Raw genomic sequence first — 27707 nt, 5'->3', positions numbered from 1 at the left:
TGACTTTGTTTTGTGGCCCCTGGAACAAGCCTGTGGTCGGCCCGGCTTTGGGCAGAGGTGAGGCGTGTGCTCTGCTCTGCCAGGTAGTCCATATGGGAGCAAACCTGTAACCTTGGCCATGGCTCCACGCTACAGCTGACAGCCAAGGGTACCAGGTGGTGTTTTGGAGTCTACTCTGCAGACTCTGATAATTTCCAGTGCTATGATATATTGAAAATCACCGTCAATGTTTGCTGGTGAGAATTGTCCCACTGCCAGTGTCTTTGGAGCCAATATTGTGTGTATGTAGGGAAAAAAATGAAAAAAAAAATTATTGTTAATTTTGGCAGTATAGGAGGTTCATACTGTCTTGATCTTCACTGGAGGTAAAGCTACCAGAGAATTTGGGAGTGTGATTTTTTTACTGCTTAGCACTCATTTGCAGATGATATGAGCACAAAACAAATATTAGTTTGCCAGTATATAAAATCAAGTGGTAGTTTTAACGTAGGGTATTATATGGGATGCACTTTTTGCAGCCTCAGTTAGGTACTTTTCACGATTTTTAGAAAACCATTTTCTTTCCCAAGTTTCTCTGAAAACATCAGAAAATTTGTTTCCCCTGCTTCCTATGGGATATTAGAATACGAATGACAATAGAGACTAACCATTAAAATTAAATCCAATTAAAGTAGCTTCCATGTGTAACGTGAATCGATTGATATTTGTCCCACCAAAGGTTTCAGAGCAGAGTAATAACATAAATGACACCGTCTGAATTTAGATGTAAATTTTTGGTGAAAAATATATATTAATTAAAGTGTGGACTTTGTTTGTGGTTTAAGAGCTAAGGAGCAAGATTAGTGATTTGGAACTACGTCTGCAAGGACAAGAAAAAGAAACAAAAGGCTACGCGAGTAAATGTCAAGAACTCCAACTCCAACTGGAGAAAGCAAAAGTGGAATTAATGGAAAAAGAGAAAGTTTTGAATAAAAATAGGGATGAACTAGTGAGAATGACAGCACAGTACGACCAGGCATCAACCAAGGTACTGGACTTTTCATGAGTTCTTGAAAACCTACACTGTCATATAATTCTTCGGAAATATTTTTCATACACTTAAATTTCTGAAATAAATGTTAGTAATGAGCCTCATTAATACATACTAGGCAGTATTGGTGCAATTGAACTAGTAAGTTCTTTTTAGAGCTGGGTAAGTGTGGGGTCCAGTCTAGATGCACGATTTCCCAGCAAAGTGGCTTGGGCTAGTTGCTGATTTCTTTTCCATCTCAGAGGGTGCAGGAGAATAACGGTTATGTATATACAACACCTGACACATACAAGAGGCAACTAAGTAATGGAGCTTTAAAGAGGTTTAGGAGGTACAATAGAATTTAATTGATCTGGGGCGCCCTCCTGGGTGGCTCAGTCAGTTAGCATCCAACTCTTGGTTTCGACTCAGGTCATGATCTTCTAGTTCGTGAGTTCAAATACCACATTGGGCTCTGTGCTGACAGTGTGGAGCCTGCTTGGGATTCTCTCTCTCCCTCTCTCTCTCTCTCTCTCTCTCTCTGCCCCTTCTCTGCTTGCTCTCTCACTCTTTCTCTCAAAATAAATAAACTTTTTTAAAAAATTAAAAAAAAAAGAATTTAATTGATATACTTTTTTTTTTTTAAATGTTTTTTTGAGAGAGAGAGAACGTGAGTAGGGGAGGGGCAGAGAAAGAGAGGGAGAGAGAGAATCCCAAGTAGGCTCTGCCCCATCATCCGTGCAGAGTCCAACCTTGAGATCATGACCTGAGCTGAAATCAAGAGCCAGATGTTTCACTGACTGAGCCACCTAGGTGCCCCTAATTGATCTACTTTTGGATCCAACATACATACTCCTGCCATTGAGTCTCAAGGTTCCACCTAAGGCCAACTTTCTTAGCGTGTTTGAGGGTGTTTTGTTGTTATGGTTGTTGCTTTGTCCCCAGTCTATCAATAGTGTTTTATTTATTTATTTATTTATTTATTTATTAAATTCGTTCATTCACGGATTCATTTGATTTGTTGTTGACTGCTTGTTGTATGTCAGACACTGTTCTGGACCTGGGGATGAAGCAGTGAGAAAATAGACAGAAAGCACTGCGTTTGGGAAGCTTCATCCTAATGTTGGATGTAACATAAATATAGAGTCACATAGATAATATGGTGAATGGTGACAAGTGTAGAGAAAAATGAATTCTCTTCTAGGACCAACTGATTATTTGGTGCTTCCTGAGCCCAGTCTTTATCTGGGTCCAGCGTTTTGCTCACATTTGCCTTTCTGCCTGGCACACTCTCCTCTTGGAATACTCTTGACATGTTCCTCAGCCCGTATGCAACTTCCTTCATCTTTTAATGCAGTGAGATCTTTTCTCCTGGCATCCCCCTTAACACCCTTTTATTGTCGTTACCTGTGTCCTAGCCCTTTGGGTTCCCACACTTGGCTAATTGTCAGAATGACAGAGAAACTTGCAGAATTAATCCTGTTAGACCCATGTCTGATGTGGGCCCAAAGAATTTACTTTTAATAAACTCTCTAGATATTTCTAAGGCAGTAGGTAAGAACCTCTGTTGTAGGTAGACTTACATCTTCTGTTGGTCTCCTGAAGGCAGGTTCATTCATCTTTTCTTTTTTCTTTTCTTTTCTTTTCTTTTCTTTTCTTTTCTTTTCTTTTCTTTTCTTCTTTTCTCTTTCTTTTTTTTATTTCTTTCTTTCAAAATTATTTAAAGGTAATTATAGATTCACATGTACTCATATAGAATTGTAGCTTGTTAATAAGGCGAGTTACATTGATCACTTTTCAAATATTTGAACGAACCTTGTATCCTTGGAATAAACCCTACATAGCCGTGGTGTATAATTCTTTTTATACGTTTCTGGATTTTACTTGCTAATAATTTGTGAGGATTTTAGTATTTATATTCATGAGGGATATTGGTCAGCTGTTTTCTATTTTTGTTCTGTCTTTCTCTGGTATTGGTATCAGAGATCATACTAGCTTCATAAAATGAATTGGGAAGTGTTCCCTCCTATTTTTTGGAAGAGATATGTAGAATCGGTGTTATTTCTTTCTCTTAAGATATCCATGACTTGCAAAAAAAAGAAAGAATTGGTGTTATTTCTTTCTTTATATGTTTGGTAGAATTCTCCATGAAACCATCTGGGCCTGGAGATTTTTGGGGAGGAGTTTTAAAATTACAAATTTAATTTTAAAAATAGTTATATAGCTATTAAAATTATTTATTTCATATTTGATGAGTTGGGGTAGTTTGTGTTTTTAGAGGAAATGGTCCATTTTATCCAAATTTTTAAACTTATAAATGTAGTTATTTGTAGTATTTTCTTATCCTTTTGATGTTGGTAGGTCAGGTGATATTCTCTGATTCTTTTTTTGTTTTTAATTTTTTTATTATTATTATGTTTATTTATTTTGAGAGAGAGACACACACACACAGAATGCAAGTGGGGGAGGGACAGAGAGGGAGACAGAATCTGAAGTAGGCTCCAGGCTCTGAGCCATCAGCGCAGAGCCTGCTACGGGGCTCAAACACACGAGTGTGAGATCGCAACCTGAGCAAAGTCGGACGCTCAACCAACTGAGCCACCCAGGCACCCCTGATGTTCTCTGTTTCTGATAGTGGTGTCTTCTCTTGTTTTCTCTTTGTCAGTTTTGCTAGAGATATGTCAATTCTGTCAGTAACAACAATAAAATTTGTCAGTTTGTTGATCTTTTATTGATCTTTCCAAAGAATCAGCTCTTTGGTTCATTTATTTTCTCTATTATTTTTCTTTTTTCAACTGTATTCATTTTTACTCTGGTATTTCCCTCTGCTTGCTTTAGGTTTATTTTGCTCTTATTTTTCTAGGTTGTTGAAGTAAGGAGCTTAGATTATTGATATGAGGCTTTTCTTTTCCAGTGCAGGCATTTAATGCTATAAATTTCCCTCCATACTACCTCAACTGTGTCCTACAAATTTTGAGGTATTGTATTTTAATTTGTATTTAATTACAACGTATTTTTATTTTGTATTTTTTTTTTTTTTTTTTTAATTTTTTTTTCAACATTTATTTATTTTTGGGACAGAGAGAGACAGAGCATGAACGGGGGAGGGGCAGAGAGAGAGGGAGACACAGAATCGGAAACAGGCTCCAGGCTCTGAGCCATCAGCCCAGAGCCTGACGCGGGGCTCGAACTCACGTACTGCGAGATCGTGACCTGGCTGAAGTCGGACGCCCAACCGACTGCGCCACCCAGGCGCCCCTTTATTTTGTATTTAAAAAAAATTTTTTTAAGTGTTTTTATGTTTATTTTTTGAGGGGGGAGGGGCAGAGAGAGAGGGAGACACAGAATCTGAAGAAGGCTCCAGCTCCGAGCTGTCAGCACAGAGCCCAATGTGGAGCTCAAACCCATGAACTGTGAGATCCTGACCTGAGCTGAAGTCAGACGCTTAACCGACTGAGCCACCAAGGCGCCCCACAATTCAACGTATTTTTAAAACATTTTCCTTGACACTTCCTCTTTGCTTCATGGATTACTGAGAAATACCTTGTTCAGCTTCCAAGTGGTTAGAGATTTTTTTTCTTTTTGTTACTGATTTCTAATTTGATTCCATTGTGTTCAGAGAAGATACTCTATGATTTCAGTTCTAAGTTTGTTGAGGCTTGTTTTATGGCCTAAGACAGTGGTCTATTTTGGTGTATGTTTCATGCAGTTGGGGGAAAAATACATATATTCTGTTGTTGGGTGGAGTGTTCTAAAATTATCCTTAGCCCCAAATCATCTGTTGGTTGATGGTGTTGTTGAATTCTTCCATATTTTTGTTGGTTTCCTGTCTATCAATTGTTGAAAGAAGGATGGTGAAAGTCTTCCGTAATTGTTGATTTATCTATTTCTCCTGTCAGTTCTATCAGTTTTTGCTTCACATATCTTATAGCTCTGTTGTTTGGCGCATGCACATTTAGGATTGCTATGTCTTTGTGGACTGACCCTTACCATTATAGAATAGCCCTCATTGTCTCTGGTAATTTTCTTTATTCTGAAGTCTACTCTTTCTGATATTAACGTAGCACTCTGCCTTTCCTTTAATGTTTGCATGATGTATTTCTTTTTACTTTCAGCCTATCTTTTTATTATTATATTTGAAGTGAGTTTTGCAAAGACAGCGTATAGTTGGGTATATTTGTTTAAATCCACTCTTCCCACATCTGTGTTTTAATTAGCATATTTAAACCATTTACATTTAATGTAACCATTGATGTATTATGGCTTAAAACTGATATCTTATTTTTTGTTTTCTATTTCTTTTTCATTTTGTTGTTTCCTTTTTGCCTGTTTTCCTGTGGGTTACTTGAACATATTGTATAATTTCTAATACTTTTGGATGTATTTCTTTGTAGAGCTATAGTGACTGTTCCAGATATTACATTATATATACACACAATTTATCAGCCTATTGGTGTTGTCATTTAAGAAGCTCTAATGGATTACAGAAAATTTACTGCTCTTTTTATCCTTTTACCTTTGCCCATTTATAACACAATTTTCCTAAGTGTTTACCTACATATAGAACCACATCAGACAGTGCTATATTTTTTGCTTTAACTGTCAAACATAACTTAGAAAACTGGAGAAGAGAAAGAAAGCCTATTATTTATACCAATGTTGTTGCTTACCTTGTTTTTCCTTCTTACCCAATTCCTTTCAAGTTTCCTTCTTTCATCATTTCCTTTTTGTTTAGAGAACTTCTTTTAACCATGCTTTTAGGCCACATATTCTAGTTTTTCTTTTTGTTACTGCATCCTGGAAGTTATTTCTTCAGGATATACGGATTCTGGATTGACAGTTCTTTTCTTTCAGCACCATCATGTTTTTCCCTTGGGTCCTAAAGTCCCTAGTTGCACAATCTTTTCTCCTCTTAGAGCTTTCTTTCATTTGTCCAGGGTTTTGAATTGTTCTCAACGGGAGGAATAGGGAAATGTACCTCTATTCTTACTGGAAGTGGTAGTCCAGGTTCATTTTTAGACATTCTCCTAGTGCAGTGCTTTGCAGAGATACTGTTGATAAATATTGATTCAGTGCGTGAGGATGCAGTAGAGGGTCAATGGGATCATGACCTACCTTGACCCATATATTTATTCACTTTGTGCAATCTGAGTTTATAGTCTTTGTCTCAAAGACTTGGATTTGAGTCCTGACTCTGCCACATCCCAGTTGTTTTGCTTTTGAGTTCTGAGCCTCCGCTGTCTAATCAATAAAATGGTGTTAATAATGCCTGTGTCATAGAATTGTTGTAAAGAATGAGATAATTTTTAGGAGAGCCTGGGTGGTTCAGTCAGTTAAGCCTCCGACTTAGGCTCAGATCATGATCTCCCAGTTCGTGGGTTCAAGCCCTGTGTCGGGCTCTGTGCTGACAGCTTGGAGCCTGGAGCCTACTTCAGATTCTGTGTCTCCCTCTCTCTCTGCCCCTCCCCTGCTCGTGCTCACTCTCTCTCTCTCTCCCTCTCTCACTCTCAAAAATAAATAAACATAAAAAATTTTTAAAAAAAGAATGAGATAATTTTTATAAAGGCTTAGCCTAGTGCATGGCACATGGTGAGTTTATAATAACATATTATTATTACATGGAGTTCCTTGTCAGTTAAGCTTCTTTTCAGTTGCCTATCTGCCAACTCAGGCTTTCCTATATATCAGAATTATACCTACTCTATTATACTTTGTCTTACTGGTTTTGGTATGACAGGATCACTGAATCTTTGTTCTATCTCACGTATTTGGTAGGGTTTCTTCTTACCAGATCGTGAATTAAAACTTTTGACTAGGACAGTGCTCAGAACTTAGCTCTGGCTTTCTATTAGAAAATTTCCTCCAGGTTCTTAAGACCCATTCATTCAATGCTTTCTGGCTTCCTTTTTTTCCAGCGAGCTACAAATCCACCTAGCTGAAAATTCAGTGTACCTTTCTCCCTCTTGCCTATTAGCATTGCATAACCTAGTCAAATGTGTTGCTAGTCAAATTATGCTTGGTTTTTGCTCTTCCCTGGTCTACCATTAGAATTACCCAGTAAGTAAAATGGAGCTAATTCAATCAAAATCAATACCGTGTTCTTTGAACCTATGCTGTGTCTAGTACACTTCTTTTCCAAGTATTTGCAACCTGTGTGGGGTACAAAGTTTGAGCTCAAGTAGAAATATTGAGGCTGGCAGCAAACCTGGAGTCCAGCACTCACATTTCACAGATGAAAGCTGAGGCCCCGGGGTCTTAAATGAGTGCCCAGGGTCACACACTGCATATTTTCAAGGATTTCAGCCCTGGGCACGATTTTAGAATATTACGGAACATTCGTGACACCTAGTGGTCAGCTACTATTACGTGGATTATGCGTCATCAATATCGGAATGTCATTAGAAAATTTTAAATAAGATCTAAGTATCTTCTAAATGCTCTTTTTTAACCTACTCCTGTAGTAAGAGTTGTTGATTCTGAGAGGGTAGTGGGATGTGTTGCAGTTTGAAGGAGGGCCAGCAGAGGGCACCAGGGGTTCATTCATCTCTGTCTTGCATGGGTTTTTTTCCCTAGCCACTGTCAACCACCAACATCGGGACCATCGTTTGGGCAATGATGTTTATCAGAGTTGTTTCCTGCTGCATCCCCAGTGCCTAGCAGGGTGCTTGACATATAGTAGGCTCTCAATAAATATTTGTTGGGTTCATATTTATTATCATCATCATCATTTTTTTTTTTAAGTTTATTTGTTTTGAGAGAGACAGAGATAGTTTGAGCCAGGGAAGGGCAGAAAGAGAATGCCAAGCAGGCTTCGCACTGCCAGCTGTGTGGCCCAATGCGGGGCTCAAACCCATGAACTGTGAGATCATGACCTTAGCTGAAATTAAGGCTCAGACGCTTTACCGACTAAGCCACCCAGGCACCCCCTTATTTATTATTTTTATAAATACTTTCTATAATCTTTTTCCTTGGGGATTTAAAGATTCAAGAACAGTAAAGATAGTGACAAAGGTGTCTTAATGTCTAAGGCAGTGGATTAATTTGTACCACTGGTTCAGTATTTTTCTTTTGAATTTGGTATATTTAAAGTTCTGATAGCTGAGGGGCGCCTGGGTGGCTCAGCCGGTTAAGCGCCAACTTCGGCTCAGGTCATGACCTCACAGGTTCGTGAGTTCGAGCCCCGCATCCGGGCTCTGTGCTGACAGCTCAGAGCCTGGCGCCTGCTTCGGATTCTGGGTCACCCTCTCTCTCTGCCCCTCCCGTATGTGCTCTCTCTCTCAAAAATAAACATTAAAAAAAATTTAAAGTTCTGATAGTTGCAAAATCATTTAGTCATTAGTGACCAGCTTTGGTCCTTTCATCTTTGGTTAGTTAATAATTGGTGTCTGACTGGTCTTCTGGCAAAGTATTATGTCATGCTTTCTTTTCCTCCCAATTTCTCTGTTAAATTTCTAATATTTCTAATAGTTTTTTTTTGTTTTTTGTTTTTTTTTTTTTAATTTCTGAGAGAGGAGGGGAGGGTGAGAGTGAGAGGGAGACACAGAATCCAAAGCAGGCTCCAGGCTCTGAGCTGTCAGCACAGAGCCTGATGTGGGGCTTGAACCCACGATTCGGGAGATCATGACCTGAGCCGAAGTCGGATGCTTAAGTGACTGAGTCACCCAGGAGCCCCAAATATTTCTAATAGTTCTGGATGAGACTGTAATGAGTCTCAGAAAAATACTTTAGAAGAGATATTTGCCAAATACTGGCACATTTCTTTTAGACCAGGGAGTTCTCCCCCACCCATATGAAGTGTTCTTATTCTTCCCTGGAAATTTGGAGTTGTTTTGTAGGGCATTTTAAGGATTTGAACACCATGGGGAAGATTCAGAGGAACAAAACTTGATAATTTAAGACCATTTTATTCCAGTTTAATTTTAGAAGGGCATCCTAAGTTTTGATTTAGCCATCCTAAGTTGGCTATGTACAAAGGCAAAAAGACTGTTCTTTGTGTTGTTTATGGCAGCTTGGTTAAAAACAGTTGTGATATTCTCTGGAGTGCTGTGAACCTTCAGAATTTAAAATGGCACAGTGAGAGCATTGTGGAAAGAAGTATTTTAATATTTAAAGTTTCCCACAAAATCTTATTATGCTTGAAACAGACTGTCCTATGAAGGTGATGGGTACCCTCTGATTATTTTGCAGCTTCTAAATGACACAGGTCAACATCATTGCATTTGAACCTCTCATTTCCATGCAACAATGTTAGATGAATCTTTATTCAGACACACGTATTTCTTCTTTCATAGTTCAAATTATGGAGTATTTATTTAAATGGTCTAATACTTTACATCCTCTCTAATATTTCCCAAATACAAACATTATGTGTGCTAACATAAATATAGTGGTTTTCGTAATTGCTGATCATTTCATTATTTTTTAAATTATATTTTTAACGTTTATTGATTTTTGAGAGACAAAGAAAGACAGAGTGTAAGTGGGGGTGGGGCAGAGAGAGAGGGAGACACGGAATCTGAAGCAGGCTCCAGGCTCCGAGCTGTCAGCACAGAGCCTGACATGGGACTTGAACCTGTGAACCACGAGATCGTGACCTGAGCAGCAGTCGGACGCTTTACGAACCGAGCCACCCAGGCACCCCTTTGCTGATCATTTTAATCCCAACTTTTTATGACACAAAATGTCAAAACACAAAGATGAACTTGAACCAGATCTCAGGACTCACTTTTCTAAAATTCCAAATATTTGCTTCTTGCCTCGGATCCTTGTGTAGTGACCATTTTTATTTGTTGTCAGTGTGCTGCGTTGGAACAAAAACTGAGGAGATTGTCTGAAGATTTGAGCTGTCAGCGACAAAATGCAGACAGTGCCAGGTGTTCTCTGGAACAGAAAATCAAGGAGAAAGAAAAGGAGTTTCAAGAGGTAAGTAAGGTAAATGGATTCACGAGGAGTTTGTCCGGAAGGCTCTTGTTGGGCATTTCACAGTTTCATCGTCTGAAAAGAGGAGCTGTTTGTAGTCACTTGGGGTGTCCCGTGAGAGAGGAACGGCTTTGTGAGGAAAAGGTTCCCATGTTTTCTTTCACACTTCCATCTTTCGGTTTTCGATGGGAGAAGGGACTCGCTAACCAGCATGTTCCTTTTCATCCGTTTCCTCTGATTTGTTTGCGATTTAATACCAAGTAGGAAAGGACCATCTCTCCTCTTTCAAACACCCTCAGTTGTGAAGGGAGTTGTATCCTATTCTCCACCTGTTTCTAAAGCCTGTGGGTTGGCAAATATATTCGAAAGGTAGCTGATGTACTGGGGAAAGAAATTCCAGAAGTATTACTGCCGGGGCAAGTGAGTTCGCCTGGCGGAGCGTATCGTATGGACTGAGGCTCTCTAACCTTTCAGTAAGAGCGCCTGGAAATGGTAATCTGGTATCCTGACGCGGTTATCAGAGTTCACTGGTGGCATATCCTTGCTGTCGTTCTCAATTGCAAGCGATGCTGTGGTGTTTGAGATCTTAAGCCCCCGTTTTGAGCGCCTTTGATTTCCTAGCTGAGGTGTGACTGTGACAGCTCAGCTCTCCTCTCTCTTGCCCCCTGGGCTTGTGGAAACAGAGATGAGGAACGTAAGATTGGGGATGGGACGGAAGCCGGCTAGCTTCCACGCGGTCAGCTGGCGGACTTCTTCCCCTCCCCGCCCCACCCCGAGGCCTGCGTCCCACCACCGGGACCCGCACTCGATGGGTTATGTTTATCATGAGGTGAGTGGTCAGCCTGGCTCCCTGTTGTGCGCTGCTCTTTCAGCGTGGCATGGCCTGCAGGAGGTTGGCGGCTCACCCCAGAGTCTCCTCGTTAACCGGCGTCCGTCGGACTGATGCGCGTGTCTTTGGTGTTTCAGGAGCTCGGCCGTCAACAGCGCGCCTGCCAAGCGCTGGACCAGGAGCGCACGCAGATGAAAGCCAGACTCACACAGGAGTTACAGCAGGCCAAGAACACTCACAATATCCTGCAGGCTGACCTGGATAAAGTAGGGAGCTGGCTTACCTCTCTCCTCACTTGTTCCCCCTTTTCCTTGTTCGCGCGTTTTCTGTCTCACGGCTGACATTCTGATGCTTCCAAAGAAAAGCTGCCTTCCTTATCAAAGAAGAGAGCAAACTGAATCCTTCTGGGTCTGCGCTTCCTCATTTACAGAAGGAGGGGAGTGAGTGAGGACCTCAGATCTGAAGGTCTGGGGAGGGGTGTGATATTCCTGTGGATTGGGGTCATATCACCAGGTGGGAGCCGTCCGGAGTGATTCACGTCCTGCAAATAGTCAAAGCGCTGAAAACTATAATCCATTGACTTATTTGTTTATTGCGGGGGGGGGGGGGCTTGAGAGGAGGAGCAGAGAGAGAGAGAGAGAGACAGAGAGAGAGAGAGAATCCCAAGCAGGCTCCTCACTGTCAGTACAGAGCCCAGTGCGGGGCTTGATCTCATGAACTGGGAGATCCTGACCTGACCTGAGCTGAGATCAAGAGTCGGATGCTTAACCAACTGTGCCCCCCCCCCCCCCCCCGCACCCGCCCCGGGCACCCCAGCAGTGAGTGTTTTAAAGTGTAAGTCAGGTTATGGGACTCCCCTACTCACAGCTACAGCTACTTCCCACCTCTCTTATAGTAGGAGCTTATCCTTCCAAAGGTCTGCAGGACCCTGGTGGCCTTTCCAGCACCTCGCCTATTGGCCTCTTTGCTATTGGTAGAACACGCTCAGCATCTTCAGGGATGTGCTGTGTCCAGATGGATCTGTAGGGCACCTTCACTTGCTTGAGCTTTCTGCTCTCATGTCGCTTTATCCATGACATCTACCCTGGTCACTACATAGATCCCTATCCTCAAATACTTTCTGTTTCCTTTACCTTGCTTAAGTTTTCTCCATAGGGCATATCATCTGTTGTACAATACAGCTATTTCGTTGTTTTGTTTTTTTTTAATGTTTGTTTATTAGAGAGAGAGAGAGAGAGAGAGAGAGAGTGCAAGTGGGGGAGGGGCAGAGAGAGAAGGAGACACAGAATCCGAAGCAGGCTCCAGGCTCTGAGCTGTTGGCACAGAGCCCGGCGTGGGGCTTGAACTCACAAACCGCGAGATCATGACCTGAGCCGAAGTTGGATGCTTAACTGACTGAGCCACCCAGGAACCCCTCTTTGTTTCTTTTTATGCTGTGTTCCTTCTATCACTCAAATCTTTCCATGAGGACAGGCTTTTGCCTGTTTAGTTCCCGGCTCTACCTGTAAACACAAGCACTGAATCCCATAGCTTGAAAACAGCACAGCAGGTGGATTATAGTCCTTCGCTCTTTTCTTGACTTGACCCATATAGCTTGACAGGGTGACACATTGTGGAGTTTACTGTGAATATGTCAGAGATTCATCTCTTTACTTTCTTAGTGCTTGCTTCTTTGTTTATTTTTAAAATTAACGTTTACCATTCAAGTAGAGTCTCAATTTATGGGAAATACAGGTTAACTCTCAAGTTCAGGATATAACAAAGTGGGACGAGTTGCCCTCTCTTCGTAGAGGAGCCAGAGATGGGGAGGCAGCTGGAATGGGGAGAGGTAACCATCACTGTCATGTGTTACGTACTAATTAGGGGTTCTCTGATGTGCTCATAATCCTCTCTCTATCCAGCTATCCAAGGTTGGTAGAAAATAAAAATCCTCCTTTCCCAGGATAACTATTAAAGGGTTTCCTTCAAGACCCTTTAAAAAAAAGTCCTTTTGGGGCACCTGGGTGGCTCAGTCAGTTAAGTGTCTGACTCTTGATCTCAGCTCAGGTCTTGATCTCAGAGTCATGAGTTCAAGCCCCACATTGGGCTCCATGCTAGGCTTTTTATTTTTTATTATTTTTTTCTGTTTTGGGGTTTTTTGTTTTGTTTTGTTTTTTGAAGAGGTCTATGAGTCTATAAGAAAGGACCAGTTTTATTTTTGTTTCAAATGCAACATTCTGTTGGTAGTGTCTGAGCCTTGCTTTTATTGGATGTTTTCTAGTTTAATTATTCTACAGGTGGATGTTTAGGTTGTCAACGTTATCTTGTTCGTTGTATCCCTGGGGATGGCATTACTGGGTAACATGCATGTTTCCGTAGGACACCTTTCCACGTGTGAAATTGGTGGTCTCAAGGACAAGATGTATTCTCCCTTGTAATCGATTCTGACAAATTGCTCTCCAAAAAATTGTAATTTACCTTCTCACCCAGTGTGAGAGGTCCTATTTTTTCTCATCCTTGGAGATAATCCTGTTTTTAAAAATTTTGTCAACTAAGAAGTGAAAAAGTCATCTTAATCGTTGTTTCGATTCATTCTTCCTTGATTACCGCTGAGGATGTTTCTTTCAGAAGTTGATATGTTTGTATTTTTTTGCATAAAATTGTCTACTTCTATTATTTACTCCCTTAAAAAATTGGTTTACCTTTTTCTAAATGGAACCAAAGATGTGCTCTATTTGTTGTATTATGGAAATGCATTTTTTTAATGTTTATTTTTTATTTTTGAGAGAGAAAGTGTGGGGAAGGAGCAGAGAGAGAGGGAGACAGTATCTGAAGCAGGCTCTGTGCTGACAGCAGAGAGCCTGACAGGGGGCTCAAACTCATGAACTGTGATATCATGACCTGAGTTAAAGTTGGATGCTCAACCGACTAAGCCACCGAGGCACCCCTGGATATAGAATCTTAAATCTGTTATATAGCAAATACTTACTCCCAGTCTATTTCATAGCAAATACATTCTCCCAGTCTGTTTCTTTTCCTTTCTTTTTTTTTTTTTTTTTTTAAGTTTTTATTTATTTTGAGAGAGAAAGAGAGAACAAACAAGCTGGGGAGGGGCACAGAGAGAGGAAGAAAAAGAATCCCAAGCAGACTCTGCACTAACAGCTCAGAGCCCGATGTGGGGCTCAAACTCACAAACGGTTAGATTATGACCTGAGCCGAAATCAAGAGTCTGGTGCTTAACTGACTGAGCCACCCAGGCACCCACTTCCAGTCTGTTTCTTATCTCAACTTTTCTTTTTTTGGTTGTTTATTACTATTTCATTGTTTCTTTTTTTTTTTTTTTTTTTGTAGTTAAATTTTTTTTTCTCTGCTGCTTTCTCTCCAAACCCAGCCCTTTTTGATCTCCTCTATGCTGTCACCCACAGTGCTCTGGTGGTATTTTAAGTTAAACTTTTAATGCTGTATTTAGCTGTGACATATATTGTTTCTCACCCAAAATCGATGGCATCAGTTCTCATGTCCCATGACCATTTTACTTAAGAAGAAATAATTTAGAGGCACCTGGGTGGCTCAGTTGGATAAGTGTCCAGCTTTGGCCAAGGTCATCTCAAGTTTCGTGAGTTCAAGCCCCACATTGGGCTTGCTCCACTTCAGATCCCCTGTCCCCCTCCTTCTGCCCCTCTCCTGCTTGCATGTGCACTCGCGCTCTCTCTCTCTCTCTCTCTCTCTCAAAAATAAATAAATGTTAAAAAAAGAAGAAATAATATATTTAAAAAGTAAAGGACATAAAAATTAAACCTTACCTTGTCTTCTTTTTACAGGTCACATCAGTAAAGCACCAGCTAGAAAAAAATTTGGAAGAGTTCAAGCAAAAGTTCTGCAGAACCGAACAGGCATTGCAGGCGAGTCAGATGCAGGAAAATGAGCTGAGGAGAAGCAGTGAAGTAAGTGAGGCGTAGATGAGTATTTATCAACTTTTCTAAGTGGAAACAAACAAAACTGGTGATAGGATGGATCATGTAGATCCCCTTTCCAAGGGTTGGCTTTTGAGCCTATTAAAAACTTTGTGGAAAGTCCTAGGTTTAAACAAAAGCAACGACAGATGAGGGACTTCTAGATTTAAAATTCTTCCAAAAACAAGTAATCATCAGTTGTTGCCCCAACTTCCAGAGTCACGTTGGGCATGTGCAAGACTGTCAGTGTCTTTCTTGGGAAATTCATTCTTGTTACACGAAATGGTGGATGAAGTTTCTCCAGTGGTGTGGATACGAGGAGGGCACGCTGATGATGTGGGATTTTACTCGTACTGACTTTAATTTGGCTTTTCTATTTGGTGGTCTGGAGTTTATCTTAAAGGGTTAATTTGAGAACCATTTAGGGACAGTTAATAGATTGAAACAACTTGAATAGAGCCATAAATCAGCACAAAGAAGCATAGCAGAACAGAAGTTTCTTTTCTATCAAATAATGTCACAGGAAAGCATTTTTCCCACTTCTTTAAATCTTTTGCGATCATTTTTTAGACTAAAGATTTTTTTTAGAAAGAGTTTTTTTATTAATATTTTTGATGTTTATTTTTGACAGAGAGAGAGAGAGTGAGTAGGGGAGGGGCAGAGCGAGAGGGAGACATAGAATCTGAAACAGGTTCCAGGCTCTGAGCTGTCAGCAAAGAGCCTGACACAGGGCTCGAACTCGGGAACGGCAAGATCGTGACCCAAGCTGAAGTCGAACAAACGCTTGACCGACTGAGCCACCCAGGAGCCCCTTTTTCAGAAAGAATTCTGCATAAAGGATATTTATTTATGCAGATGAGGAAACTCTAAATGTATTCATCCCCACAGCTTGGAAGAATGTATCATGGTTGTGAAATCAGAACATCTGTCAGTAGCAGAGAGGTGATTGTTAAAGCAGGCAGCCTCAGAGGGGTAATGCTGTTGGGGACAGGAGGCCCCGGCTCCAGCAGCCCAAGTGGAAGAAAACTTGATGTCAGATGATGCTTTCATCAGAGAACGATTTCAAATGGAAGTGTTTGTTTCAGCAAAACAAATGTTTGCCTTTTGGCCAGTGGGGACCAACCAACAGATGCTTCTGCTAACATTTCCACAGGCAGACTGGCACCGAACCCTTCCCCCTGTGAGCTTTCCTTCCAGCCAGAAACTCTCCCGCGACTCCACTGGCTGCCTGGTGGAAACATTTTGTAAAAGCAATCGTCTGGTTAAGAGGGTCCAAACACTGTTCTCCTGGCCAAGGCGCGGTGGAGGGCTGGACATGGTCTTGCAGGTGTTTCAGAAGACACGTGGAGACCCCCACAGCTGTAGAGCTGTCCACCGTGCACTCTGGCCTGTGCGGTTAAATGCATTTCACGTCGCACCTAGATTTCCTCGATTTTGGTTGTCCGGTGCAAGTGCCTAGCACAGGGCTAGGGGATGCATGGAGTATTTGCCTTAATTTATGTTTGTGGGTATGTGTCTTCTTTTGAGGATGATACCAAGAATGCAAAGGGTTTAGCTATCTCTTGCACTTTGCTTTGGGGTTGGCATTAGAAAAGTGACTTCCCCAGTAAGAGCGGCACTATAACTTAGTAGCAGAACGATAGCTTTAGAGTCAGGAAGATCTGGGACTGCATCGTTTTCTGCCACTTCCCCGCTCTGTGACCTTAGGACAGTGACCTAGCCTTTCTGAGTCTGACTTTGCTCATCTGCATATAGGGAGGACTAAATAATACCCTTTCCTTTTCCAAGCTGTATTAATGATTGAATTTTGGATGGAAAGTGCTTAGATGGTCAACGGCTGTGACCGTCTGATGTGCCCACTGTTTGCTCTCACCTGTAGGCACAGAAAGTGATGAGCAAGGGACAGTGCATTTGAGATTTCTCACATTAAACATATTGCCCGTCCTGTTCCTCTAGCACTCTGGTAGCTTTTTCGGTATCGAACTCTAAGTAAGTGCAAACACACCTCGCATGCTTAGAGGTTTTGGGTGCTGGGATAATGTGACAGTTGTACTGAAATTTTCCTTGTCTGCATTTAGTAAACAGACATGCTGCTCACAATGAGAAGATATCAGTAGAGAAATGTGATTAAATGGCCCGATCAATGGTCAAATTCAGATCTAGTGTCAATGTGAAAGGAGGCTTTGGGTAAGCTGCTCATCCCACACCCCAAGGCCAGCCTGCTAGCATTGGGGTGAGGCAATAAAATAGCATCGTTCGGTAACCAGGATGAGGGATCACTTGCCTAGGGACCTTCCTGAGCACAGGGATCTGTATGACATCGGTTCTCGAAGGAGCTTGGTCTGGCAGACAAGAATGGTGAGGTGGGAAGGGCAAAGAACATCCTCTGCATCCATCCCCGGTTCATGGTATAGACTTCACCACAGCAGGGGACATGTTAAGCTCCGTTCATGGATGGGATCATGAAATGCCACACAGTAACTGAAATTTGTTTTGTCTGGCCCTGGGAAACGATGCTTCCCTTGCTGCTCCTAAAACTGAAGTTGATCTGGGTGGAATTGCTTGCTAAGCTCTAATGCTGGCTTGTGGTTATAGGGATTTGTGTTGTGTTTTTCTAGACTAGTGCCCAATTTTGCAAATCATTTGAGGACATAAGAGATGCCTGGGAGAATACATCCTTGTATGCCGAACTCATTGTTGATAATGAGCTACCCAATCAAGTCTTAAGTGGCTGTGGCCTCACAGAAAACTAATTGCTGATGGATGGCAGCCTACAGAGCCATTTTCAGATGTTCATTTTCCAAATTTGGGCCTTTTGAAATTCTTGGGTTGGTCATAGCCATAGTATTATAAGCCTGCTGGGTCCCAGGATTGGCTGAACATTTTGTTAGAAACAAATATTTACGGAGCTAATGCCAGAAGAGAGAAAGACATGTTAATCTTTCCATTGAGCTTACTATTCATTTAAATGCCCCCAGTTATGGACAGAGATAGATAGAGACCAACAGATACATGAACATCCAGTTGCCCCCTTCCTTCTCTTTTCTCCTTCTATTTACCTTGCTTCCTTCTATTGGGGATGCCCCCAGCTTTGCACACAGCGTCTTCTCAGCTTTCTTGCCCCACCTCTAGGTGCGGATGCCATTCGACTTGGTTACTTTTTTAGGGTAAGCAAATATTTCATAAGTTGCCCAATAAAAATGCGAAGTCAACCCAGGCGGCGCAACTCTAGTTACTTTTTTTTTTTTTTTTTTTAATTTTTTAAAGTTTGTTTATTTTTGAGAGAGAGACAGAGAGGGGGAGGGGCAGGGAGAGAGAGGGAGAGAGAGAGAGAACGTCAAGCAGGCTCCATGCTGTCAACACAGTGCCCGATGTGGGGCTCGAACTCACACACCATGAGAACCTGACCTGAGCCAAAACCGAGTCAGACGCTTAACCGACTGAGCCACTCAGGCGCCCCAAAACTCTAGTCACTCTTTTACGTTGAACTGATTCAGCTAATCTTAGCATGGATCTTGCAGATCTAGCTGCTGTCAAATTTGGGGAAGAAATGCTAATAATAATGCTCCATTACCCTTGTTCAAGTGCTTTAAGGTAGTTTTCGTGTCACATCTGTGATCTCATTTGAGTGGTGATTATTCTGAGCCCGGAGAGCAAACAAGCGATGATCATTTCTGTAGTTTAACGATGCTCGTTCAAGTCCTCAACACCCGTGCACCTTCATGGTCACTCTTGACAGAATTTAACACTGACTGGTGCAAGTGCTAGCCTCTCTGTCTTGAGATCAGTCGGAGCCTCCCGTCAGCCCTGATTGATCTCTTAATTTGACAGAGCGTCCATTTAACTCATGGAAGGGAGGCAGGATTGGGGCAAGGGAGCCAGAGGAGCGTAACTACAACAGGCTCTGTCTTGTTCTGAAGATGAAATGAACATATATGCATGAACACAGCAGCTGCCAGCAAGTTTTCAAGTACTCTCCACTAGCCAGATTCTCCCTCTTCTTGCATTTGGCTTTGCTGCCTAGGTACCCATCTGCTGGTAGTAACCAGGCTGATAATTGAAGGCAACTTTCCAACACAGCCTTGCCAAGACCATCTGTTTTCTAACAGTGCTGTTGGGTTTTGGAAGATGGGTCTTAATTGTTTCTTTAAGATTCAAAAATTCCCCTTTCTTCTCAGAGGGGTATTTTTGAAGTGCAATTTAAAAAAAAAAAAAAAAAGGTAACCTTATGAAATGTTTTTCCCCCTAAGGATGTGAGGCACTTGATTCCGTCGGTTTTTAACAATCTATGCCGATTCCCTGCCGTCCAGAGGGTGGCATATGATATAGGTGGAGATACTTACCAGCGATGCAGTCACTGACGGTTGAAAAACAGATTGAAGAATATGAACAGAGGATTTATTATGTTGACGCACAAGTCTTACGTGGTTGATAAGCAGTAGCGGTTTTATTTGGCATATAAATAAACGATGCTTGTTTTTAAGATTCAAAAATAGGGGGTGCCTGGGTGGCTCAGTCGGCTAAGCGTCCGACTTCGGTTCAGGTCATGATCTCACGGTCCGTGAGTTCAAGCCCCGCGTCGGGCTCTGTGCTGACCGCTCAGAGCCTGGAGTCTGTTTCAGATTCTGTGTCTCCCTCTCTCTCTGACCCTCCCCCGTTCATGCTCTGTCTCTCTCTGTCTCAAAAATAAATAAACGTTAAAAAAAAAATACATATTTAAAAAAAAAGATTCAAAAATAGGCCCAACTCCATGAAATGGACATGCATATCAGTCTCTGCTACTTTTTTGTATGGCTCCTTCACCTAATCAGGTACCCAGAGAACCAGATTCCCCCATCTAGAATTCATTCTTCCTTCCGTGTACCTGCCCTCTGATTTCCCATAGCATACTCCACCTCTTTGTAGTACTTAGCGGATCCTGGTGTGAACTAAGTGATTGGTATCAAATTCTCCCCCCGCTGCCAGGGGAAGACCTACCCTGAGGGCCAAAGACTCTTCTCTTATTTATATTTGTGTCTTTGACGACACCCTTCCCAGCATCTTGCACACTGCTGATTTTCTTGGTAAACACTTAATACTCATAAAGACATCCTCGTTACGGTGAGCCTTAAGATGGTTTTCCAATGAAAAGTAAGAAATTTGTCATGTGAAGTTTTCGGTTCGTTAGCATATCAGATCTTTGCAAAGAGGTATTGGATCATTCAGGTGTGATAGGAACTTGGAGCTTGTGTCTTCGAGGATCTTCTAAGTAGGATTCTCCTTTTGAGGTCACTCTTGAGGCAGCATGGGGACATCCAGGAAGTTCAAAGAGGTCTATTTCTTTGAAGGAAAAAGATTATTGTCAGTTTTGGGTTTTGTGCTTTTGAGTTCTATTCATAAAATCATCTGATTGAAGTAAGAATGTCTAGCTTCATTAGGTGCACAAAGGGAAAGTGAGATTCCTCCCCAGCGAGGTACACAAGTGGTCCCATTTGGGACCCATATATGGCAGAAGTCATAACTAGCTTGAGTGGTTTTGATTATAACCAATTAAATGTGTGCTTTAGGAAGCGAAGAAGGAAAACAGCCTCCTTAAGAGTCAGTCTGAGCAAAGGGCCAGAGAAGCCTGCCACCTGGAGGAAGAACTGAGGAAGGCCAAACAGAGTTTGAGTCAGAGCCAGAACTTCGCAGAAGAAATGAGGGGTAAGTACACTTAGCGTTTGGAGTTCTATTTCCATTAAAAAAGTTTGTTTGTTTATTTTGAGAGAGAGAGCGAGCACATGGGTGAGCCGGGGGAGGGGCAGAGAGAGGAGAGAGAGAGAATCCCAAGCAGGCTCCGCACTGTCAGCACAGAACCTGATGCCGGCGCTTGATTTCGCAAACCAGGAGGTCATGACCTGAGCCGAAATCAAGAGCCAGATGCTTCATTGATTAAGCCACCCAGGGGCCCCTGGAGTTATTTTTCTAAGCTGATGTCCCATGAGGGAGGATGGATGGCTTTAGAAACGTCTTTCAGTTTTCCCGTATATCCTCCCAGAAAGTTGTCTGTGGTTGATGTGGAGAAAGTTTTCTCCCTCCTACCTTTTGGTTTCAGAGTGATAGTTGGACATTGTTTTATTGGAACACATTGAGTCCCAAACTGCCTGGTTTCTCAGCACTTTGAAACCAGAAAGGTAAATATTCTCCACACAAAAGTAAATTGTCAGTGTTGTCTCTCACCCCAGAGTGCTGTTCTTTGTGTCTCGAGTGTGTTTGTTCGTTTTATGCAGACAGCTCATCTTCTCGCTCGATATCATTTCCCAGATGATGGAAAAATTCAATACGTGTTTTCCCAGCTCTTAATGACCATTGTTTTTTGATGACTTACTTGACTGAGTGATTTTATTTCCTCACTTTCTGTATAGACACGGGATTATGCTGCACACACCACATGAATCCACCATTTCACATTTATTTGTACATACGTATGTCTTTTTACTTGCATTAATTTTCTCAGCCGAGTATTTGCACCTCTAGGATTTCTTTCAACCTCCCCTGTGAAATATGTGTCACGCTCCTCTGTGACTATTTTCCCATTTATTTATTTATTTCTTTATTTAAAATGTTTATTTAGGGGCACCTGGGTGGCTCAGCCAGTTGAGCGTCTGACTTTTGCTCAGGTCATGATCTCGCGGTTTGTTGAGTACGAGCCCCGCGTCGAGCTCAGTGTTGACAGCTCAGAGCCTGGAGCCGGTTTCGGATTCTGTGTCTCCCTCTCTGTCTGCCCCTCCTCTGCTCTCTTTCTCGCTCTCTCTCTCTCTCAAAAATAAATAAACATTAAAAAAAATTAGAAAAAAATGTTTACTTATTTTGAGAGAGGGAGGGAGGGAGGAAGAGAACCCCAAGAAGGTGCTGCATTGTCAGTGCAGAACCCAACACAGGGCTCCTCGTCACAAACCGTGAGATCATGACCTGAGACGACATCAAGAGTTGAATGCCCAACCGACTGAGCCACCCAGGCACCTTGACTGTTTTCTCTTTTAAATTCTGATTTTCCTCAGACAGCTTTCAGTTATTCCACAGCAGTGGGTAAAAATGTCAGTCTTCATCTTTCTTGAAAGAAAACTGTAAGAAAAGGAAGGGCGAGGGCATTTTTCAGTGTTGGTCACCAGTATCCTTGTTTGAGGTCCTCACAAGTGAAGTGGAGTGAGAGCCCTTGTGGTGCTGTCTTCATGAGCCATCAACTCTCAGCAGGTAGACTGAGATTAAACACGTTAAAACTAGGAATTTTTTTCCCTTTAGTGTAACAACTGAGTTTATAATACATGCTAACTTTATCGTCTACCGTTGAGATTCTCACATTTATTCGCCCTCAGTGTACTTGAACGTGAAGCCTTCCCATCACTTGGCATGAATGCTTTGCAATGAGTGCTTTGAATGAAACCACTACCATTGTTTCCAACTAGGAGGGGCCTGTGGGTAGATGTGAGTTACTAGGCAGAAAAGAAGGTGGCATTGGAGCCTGGAAAATCTTCCACGTGATTCTTCCACTCATAGACACTTAACTGTGAGGGGCTGGGATGTGGGTAACATTGTTTCTCAATAGTACTCATGCAGAGGCCTTGAGAAGTACTGGCGTATAGCATCATTTATTCTTTTGTACTAAGCCTATGGATTTTGGCTAAAATGGTGGAATAGTTATTCACTTTTCTGGAAAATGAGAATTATTCTGTAGTGAAGTAGGCTATTTACATTTCAGTGCTGCTCTTCTCAGAGCTTTCTTTCTTTCAATAAGCATTTCAGAAGGGAAAAAATACACATATACGTAAACACATACAAAGTAAAAAAAGTTTCAAGTACTTAAGAAAATAACCCCTGGGAATGCAAGCTGGTGCAGTCACTCTGGAAAACAGTATTGGAGGTTCCTCAAAAAACTAAAAATAGAACTACCCTACCACCCAGCAATTGCACTACTAGGCATTTATCCAAGGGATACAGGTGTGCTGTTTCGAAGGGGCACATGCACCCCCATGTTTATAGCAGCACTATCAATGATAGCCAAAGTATGGAAGGAGCCCAGATTTCCATCGATGGATGAATGGATAAAGAAGATGTAGTGTATACACACACACACACACACACACACACGCACACACAATGGAGTATTATTCAATCAAAAAGAATGAAATCTTGCCATTTGCAACTACGTGGATGGAACTGGAGGGTGTTAATTAAGCTAAGCGAAATTAGAGAGACAAAAATCATATGACTTCACTGATATGAGGACTTTCAGAGACAAAACAGATGAACATAAGGGAAGGGAAACAAAAATAATATAAAAACAGGGAGAGGGACAAAAACATAAGAGACTGTTAAATATGGAGAACAAACAGAGGGTTACTGGAGGGGTTGTGGGGGGGGGGGATGGGCTAAATGGGTAAGGGGCACTTAAGCATCTACTCCTGAAATCATTGTTGCACTATATGCTAACTAATTTGGATGTAAATTAAAAAAAAAATTAAAAAAATAACCCCTTGCTGTTTTATGCAACAACACTTTATTAAGCTGCTTAGAAAGAAGATGAACAAACGTATTACATCCTTATAAGGACCATTTTCTCACTGTCTTTATACAATCTCAGATAATTATCAGGTGATCTACTTTCCAAACAATAATGCCAGTTTTAACAGGGCTTGAGAAGCTGTTAGTTTGTTTGGATTTTTTTTTAAGTTTATTTATTTATTATTTTTTTTTTTTAATTTTTTTTTTTTTTTAACGTTTATTTATTTTTGGGACAGAGAGAGACAGAGCATGAATGGGGGAGGGGCAGAGAGAGAGGGAGACACAGAATCGGAAGCAGGCTCCAGGCTCCGAGCCGTCATCCCAGAGCCCGACGCGGGGCTCGAACTCACGGACCGCGAGATCGTGACCTGAGCTGAAGTCGGACGCTTAACCGACTGAGCCACCCAGGTGCCCCTTTATTTATTTATTTTTGAGAGAGAAAGAGAATCCCAGTCAGGCCCCATGCTGTTAGCGCAGATTCCAGTGCAGAGATCCATCTCATGAACGGTGAGATCATGACCTGAGCCAAAATCAAGAGTTGGACACTTAACCAACTGAGCACTCAGGCACCCCGTGTTTGGATTTTTTTTTTTAATAGTTTGGAATTCTTGTAGAATATTTATTAAAAACATGACAACTTAAACTTTTTTTTTTTTTTTTTAATAGCTAAGAATGCCTCTCAGGAAACCATGTTAAGGGATCTTCAAGAAAAAATCAATCAGCAAGAGAATTCCTTGACTTTAGAGAAACTGAAGCTTGCCTTGGCTGATCTGGAAAAGCAACGAGATTGTTCTCAAGACCTTTTGAAGAAAAGGGAGCATCACATTGAACAACTGAATGATAAGTTAAGCAAAATGGAGAAAGAGTCTGAAGCTTTACTGATTGCTTTGGAGTTAAAAAAGAAAGAATATGAAGAATTGAAAGAAGAGGAAACTCTGTTTGCTCGTTGGAAAAGTGAAAAAGAACAGCTTCTAAGTCAGCTGGAGTCAGAGAAGGGAAGCTTGCAGAGTAAACTTCATCACTTGGAAACTTGTCTCAAGACACAACAAATAAAAAGCCACGAATACAATGAGAAAGTAAGAACACTGGAGATGGAAAGTGAAAATCTGAATGTTGAGATCAGAAACCTTCACAATATGATAGACAGCAAGACCGTGGAGGTGGAGACACATAAACAAGCTTACGTAGAACTACAACAGAAAGCCGAGCTCTCGGACCAGAAACATAAGAAGGAAGTAGAAAACATGTGCTTGAAAATATCTCAGCTTACCAGGCAAGTTGAAGATCTAGAGCACAAACTTCAGTTAGTGTCGAGTGAAGTAACAGACAGAGACCAGCGTTACCAGGACTTGCGTGCTGAATATGAGAGCCTCCGGGATCTGCTAAAATCCAAAGATGCTCCTCTGGTGACCAATGAAGCTCACCAAGGAAGTCTTTTGGCCTTTGAACAGCAGTCTGCAATGAATAATTCCTTTGCAAATATTCTTGGAGAACAAAGAAGCACACCTTCAGGCAGGAGCAAATGCCAGTTAGAAGCAGACCATAGCCCCAAAAGTTCAGCCAGCTTACAAAATCGAGTCATTTCTCTTGAGTTTTCATTAGAGTCTCAAAAGCAGATGAACTCAGATCTGCAAAAGCAGTGTGAAGAGTTGGTGCAAATCAGAGGAGAAATAGAAGACAATCTCCTCAAAGCAGAGCAGATGCATCAAAGTTTTGTGGCTGAAACAAGTCAACGCATTAGTAAGTTACAAGAAGACACTTCTGTTCATCAGAACGTATTTGCTGAAACTTTAGTTGCCCTGGAGAACAAGGAAAGAGAGTTCCAACTTTTGAATGAAAAATTAGAAACTGAGCAAGCAGAGATTCAAGAATTAAAAAAGAGCAACCATTTACTTCAAGAATCTCTAAAGGAGCTACAGCTTTTGTCTGAAAGCCTGAGCTCAGAGAAGAAGGAAATGAGTGCTGCCATTTCTCTAAACAGAAAAGAAATTGAAGAGCTGACCCAAGAGAATGAGACCCTCAAGGAAATTAATGCAACCTTAAGTCAAGAGAAGATTAACTTACTCCAAAAAAGTGAGAGTTTTTTAAACTGTATAGACGAAAGAGACAAAAGCATTTCAGAGTTATCCAATCAGTACCAGCAAGAAAGACTTATTTTACTACAAAGATGTGAAGAAACAGGACGTGCACTTGAGGATCTTAGTGAAAAATATAAAGCAGCTCAAGAAAAGAACTCTGAGTTAGAATGCTTGCTAAGTGAATGCACCAGTGCTTGTGAAAATAGAGAACATGAACTGGAGCACCTAAAGGAAGCATTTGCAAGGGAACACCAAGCATTTGTAACAAAATTAGCATTAGCCGAAGAAAGAAACCAGAATCTAATACTAGAGTTGGGGGCAGTGCAGCAAGATCTGAGATCGGAGATTGCGGATATCCAAAACAATTCCAAGAGCGAGGCGGATGGTTTAAAGCAAGAAATCATGACCTTAAAGGAAGAACAGAGTAAGATGCAAAAGGAACTTAATGCCTTATTACAAGAGAAAGAGCACCTGCTGACGTTAACGGAGATGAAACAAGAGCATCAGATTCTAGAATCAGAACCAATTAGCGACTCTATGAAAGGAGAGAGTGACATAAATGAATGCCATGTTCAGCTTCCGATGGATCTCCAAGTTGAAGATCCCCCTCTAGACTGTTATAATGCACAGTTGGTACAGTCAGGAGCTAAGATGAGAAGGAGGGAATTCAAACTTCAGGAAAGTGAGAAGGAAAAGGAATGCCTACAGACAATTAGAGTAGAATTAGACACGGGAAACGTGCAACGAGACACTCAGTCCCAAGAACTTAGTGGCCCCGAAGACTGCGCCGTAGACACAGAAGGAAAGTACGTTTCTGGGCTTCATGAGTTTTCAAGTCAGAATGACAATGCGCACCTGCAGTGCTCTCTACAAACAGCAATGAGCAAGCTGAGTGAGCTAGAGAAAATGTGCGAAACACTGCAGGTCGAAAAGCTTGAGCTAATATCTGAGCTGAACGACTCAAGATCAGAATGTATCACAGCAGCTAGTAAAATGGCAGAAGAGGTGGAGAAACTAGTAAATGAAGTTAAAACACTAAATGATGAACACGGTCTTCTCCAAGGCGAGTTAGTGAAAGAAATGGCAGAAGGTGAACTGGGTGGACAACAAAATGAGCAGAAAAGTGCGTCCTTAAATCCTTTGAATGACAGTAATTGCTATGAGCACTTGACGCTCTCAAACAAAGAAGTTCAAATGCACTTTGCTGAATTACAAGAGAAACTCTCATCTTTACAAAGCGAACACAAAATTTTACACGATCAGCACTGTCAAATGAGCTCTAAGATGTCAGACCTGCAGTCTTACGTGGACACATTAAAAGCTGAAAATTCGGTCTTGTCCACAAGTCTGAGAAACTTCCAAGGGGACTTGGTAAAGGAAGAGATGCCAGGACCCCAGGAAGGGCATTTTCTGTCATTGTCTTTCTCTCGTATGACTGACAGCCCTGGTCTTACAAGTTTGGGAGAATCCTCTTTTTGCAAAGATCTTTTAGACCAGACAGGGGAAACATCTCTTTTGAATAATCTGGTCGGGAATCTTTCAGCAAACCAGTGTAATGTAGAAGAAGGATCTTGCTGCAGTCTGGAGGAGGAGAATCTGACCAAGAAAGAGATTCTGTCCACCCCAGTGAAGAGTGTCGAAGAACTTGAGATCCTCTGTCAGATGTACCTGCAATCCCTCAAAAAGCTAGAGGACAAAATTGAAAGTCAGGAGATTATGAAAAATAAGGAAATTGAAGAGCTCGAGCAGTTACTAAGTTCTGAAAGGAAAGAGCTCGACTGTCTTAAGAAGCAGTATTTGTCAGAAAATGAACAGTGGCAACAGAAGCTGACAAGTGTGACCGTGGAGATGGAGTCCAAGTTGGCAGCAGAAAAGAAACAGACCGAACACCTGTCACTTGAGCTCGAAGTCGCCCGGCTTCAGCTACAAGGTCTGGACTTAAGTTCTCGGTCCTTGCTCTGCACCGACATAGAAGATGTAAGTACATGGGATTTACATGCCCTTTCTTTAGCTACATGCCCAGTAAGCACTCAGTAAATGTTTGTGGAATTGAAATCTACACTAAATTGAACTGAAAATATTTTTAGAGCTCCAGGGTATAAAAACAAAATATACCAAAGTTTGTTTTTGTTTTTAAAAACACTTTTTAATGTTTACTAATTTTTGAGACAGAGGCAGACAGAGCATGAGTGAGGGAGGGGCAGACAGAGAGAGAGAGAGAGACAAAATCTGAAGCAGGCTTCAGGTTCTGAGCTGTCAGCACAGAGCCTGACACGGGGCTCAAACTCACCGTGAGAGCTTGATCTGACCAGACGCTCAACTGACTGAGCCACCCAAGAGCTTCTTGTATTTGTTCTTTAAACAAAGCACAACTTTAGGAAAATGAGTAAACCTGATTGTGGGGCAATGGCGGTGGTGGG

At 41.7% G+C, this 27707-nt stretch overlaps 1 protein-coding gene across 7 annotated transcripts in view; it reads left to right on the top strand.

The window, feature by feature from the left end:
- CENPF (centromere protein F) overlaps nucleotides 1-27707 on the top strand; it is a 100126-nt gene that overhangs the window by 12108 nt on the left and 60311 nt on the right. For all 7 annotated transcript variants that reach the window (XR_006213877.1, XR_006213878.1, XR_006213879.1 and 4 more), the window contains exons 7-12: nucleotides 825-1027; nucleotides 9806-9931; nucleotides 10895-11023; nucleotides 14558-14680; nucleotides 20236-20371; nucleotides 23876-27264. Coding sequence is in view for 4 of the 7 variants with exons in the window: in XM_042976065.1 (XP_042831999.1) it covers nucleotides 825-1027; nucleotides 9806-9931; nucleotides 10895-11023; nucleotides 14558-14680; nucleotides 20236-20371; nucleotides 23876-27264 (4106 nt within the window). In the remaining 3 variants the exon portion in view is untranslated. The remainder of the gene's footprint in view (nucleotides 1-824; nucleotides 1028-9805; nucleotides 9932-10894; nucleotides 11024-14557; nucleotides 14681-20235; nucleotides 20372-23875; nucleotides 27265-27707) is intronic.

This window comes from Panthera tigris, chromosome F3 (assembly GCF_018350195.1).
Source record: "Panthera tigris isolate Pti1 chromosome F3, P.tigris_Pti1_mat1.1, whole genome shotgun sequence".
In the NCBI taxonomy this organism is placed as follows: Eukaryota; Metazoa; Chordata; class Mammalia; order Carnivora; family Felidae; genus Panthera; species Panthera tigris.
This window is presented reverse-complemented; position numbering and strand designations above follow the sequence as displayed.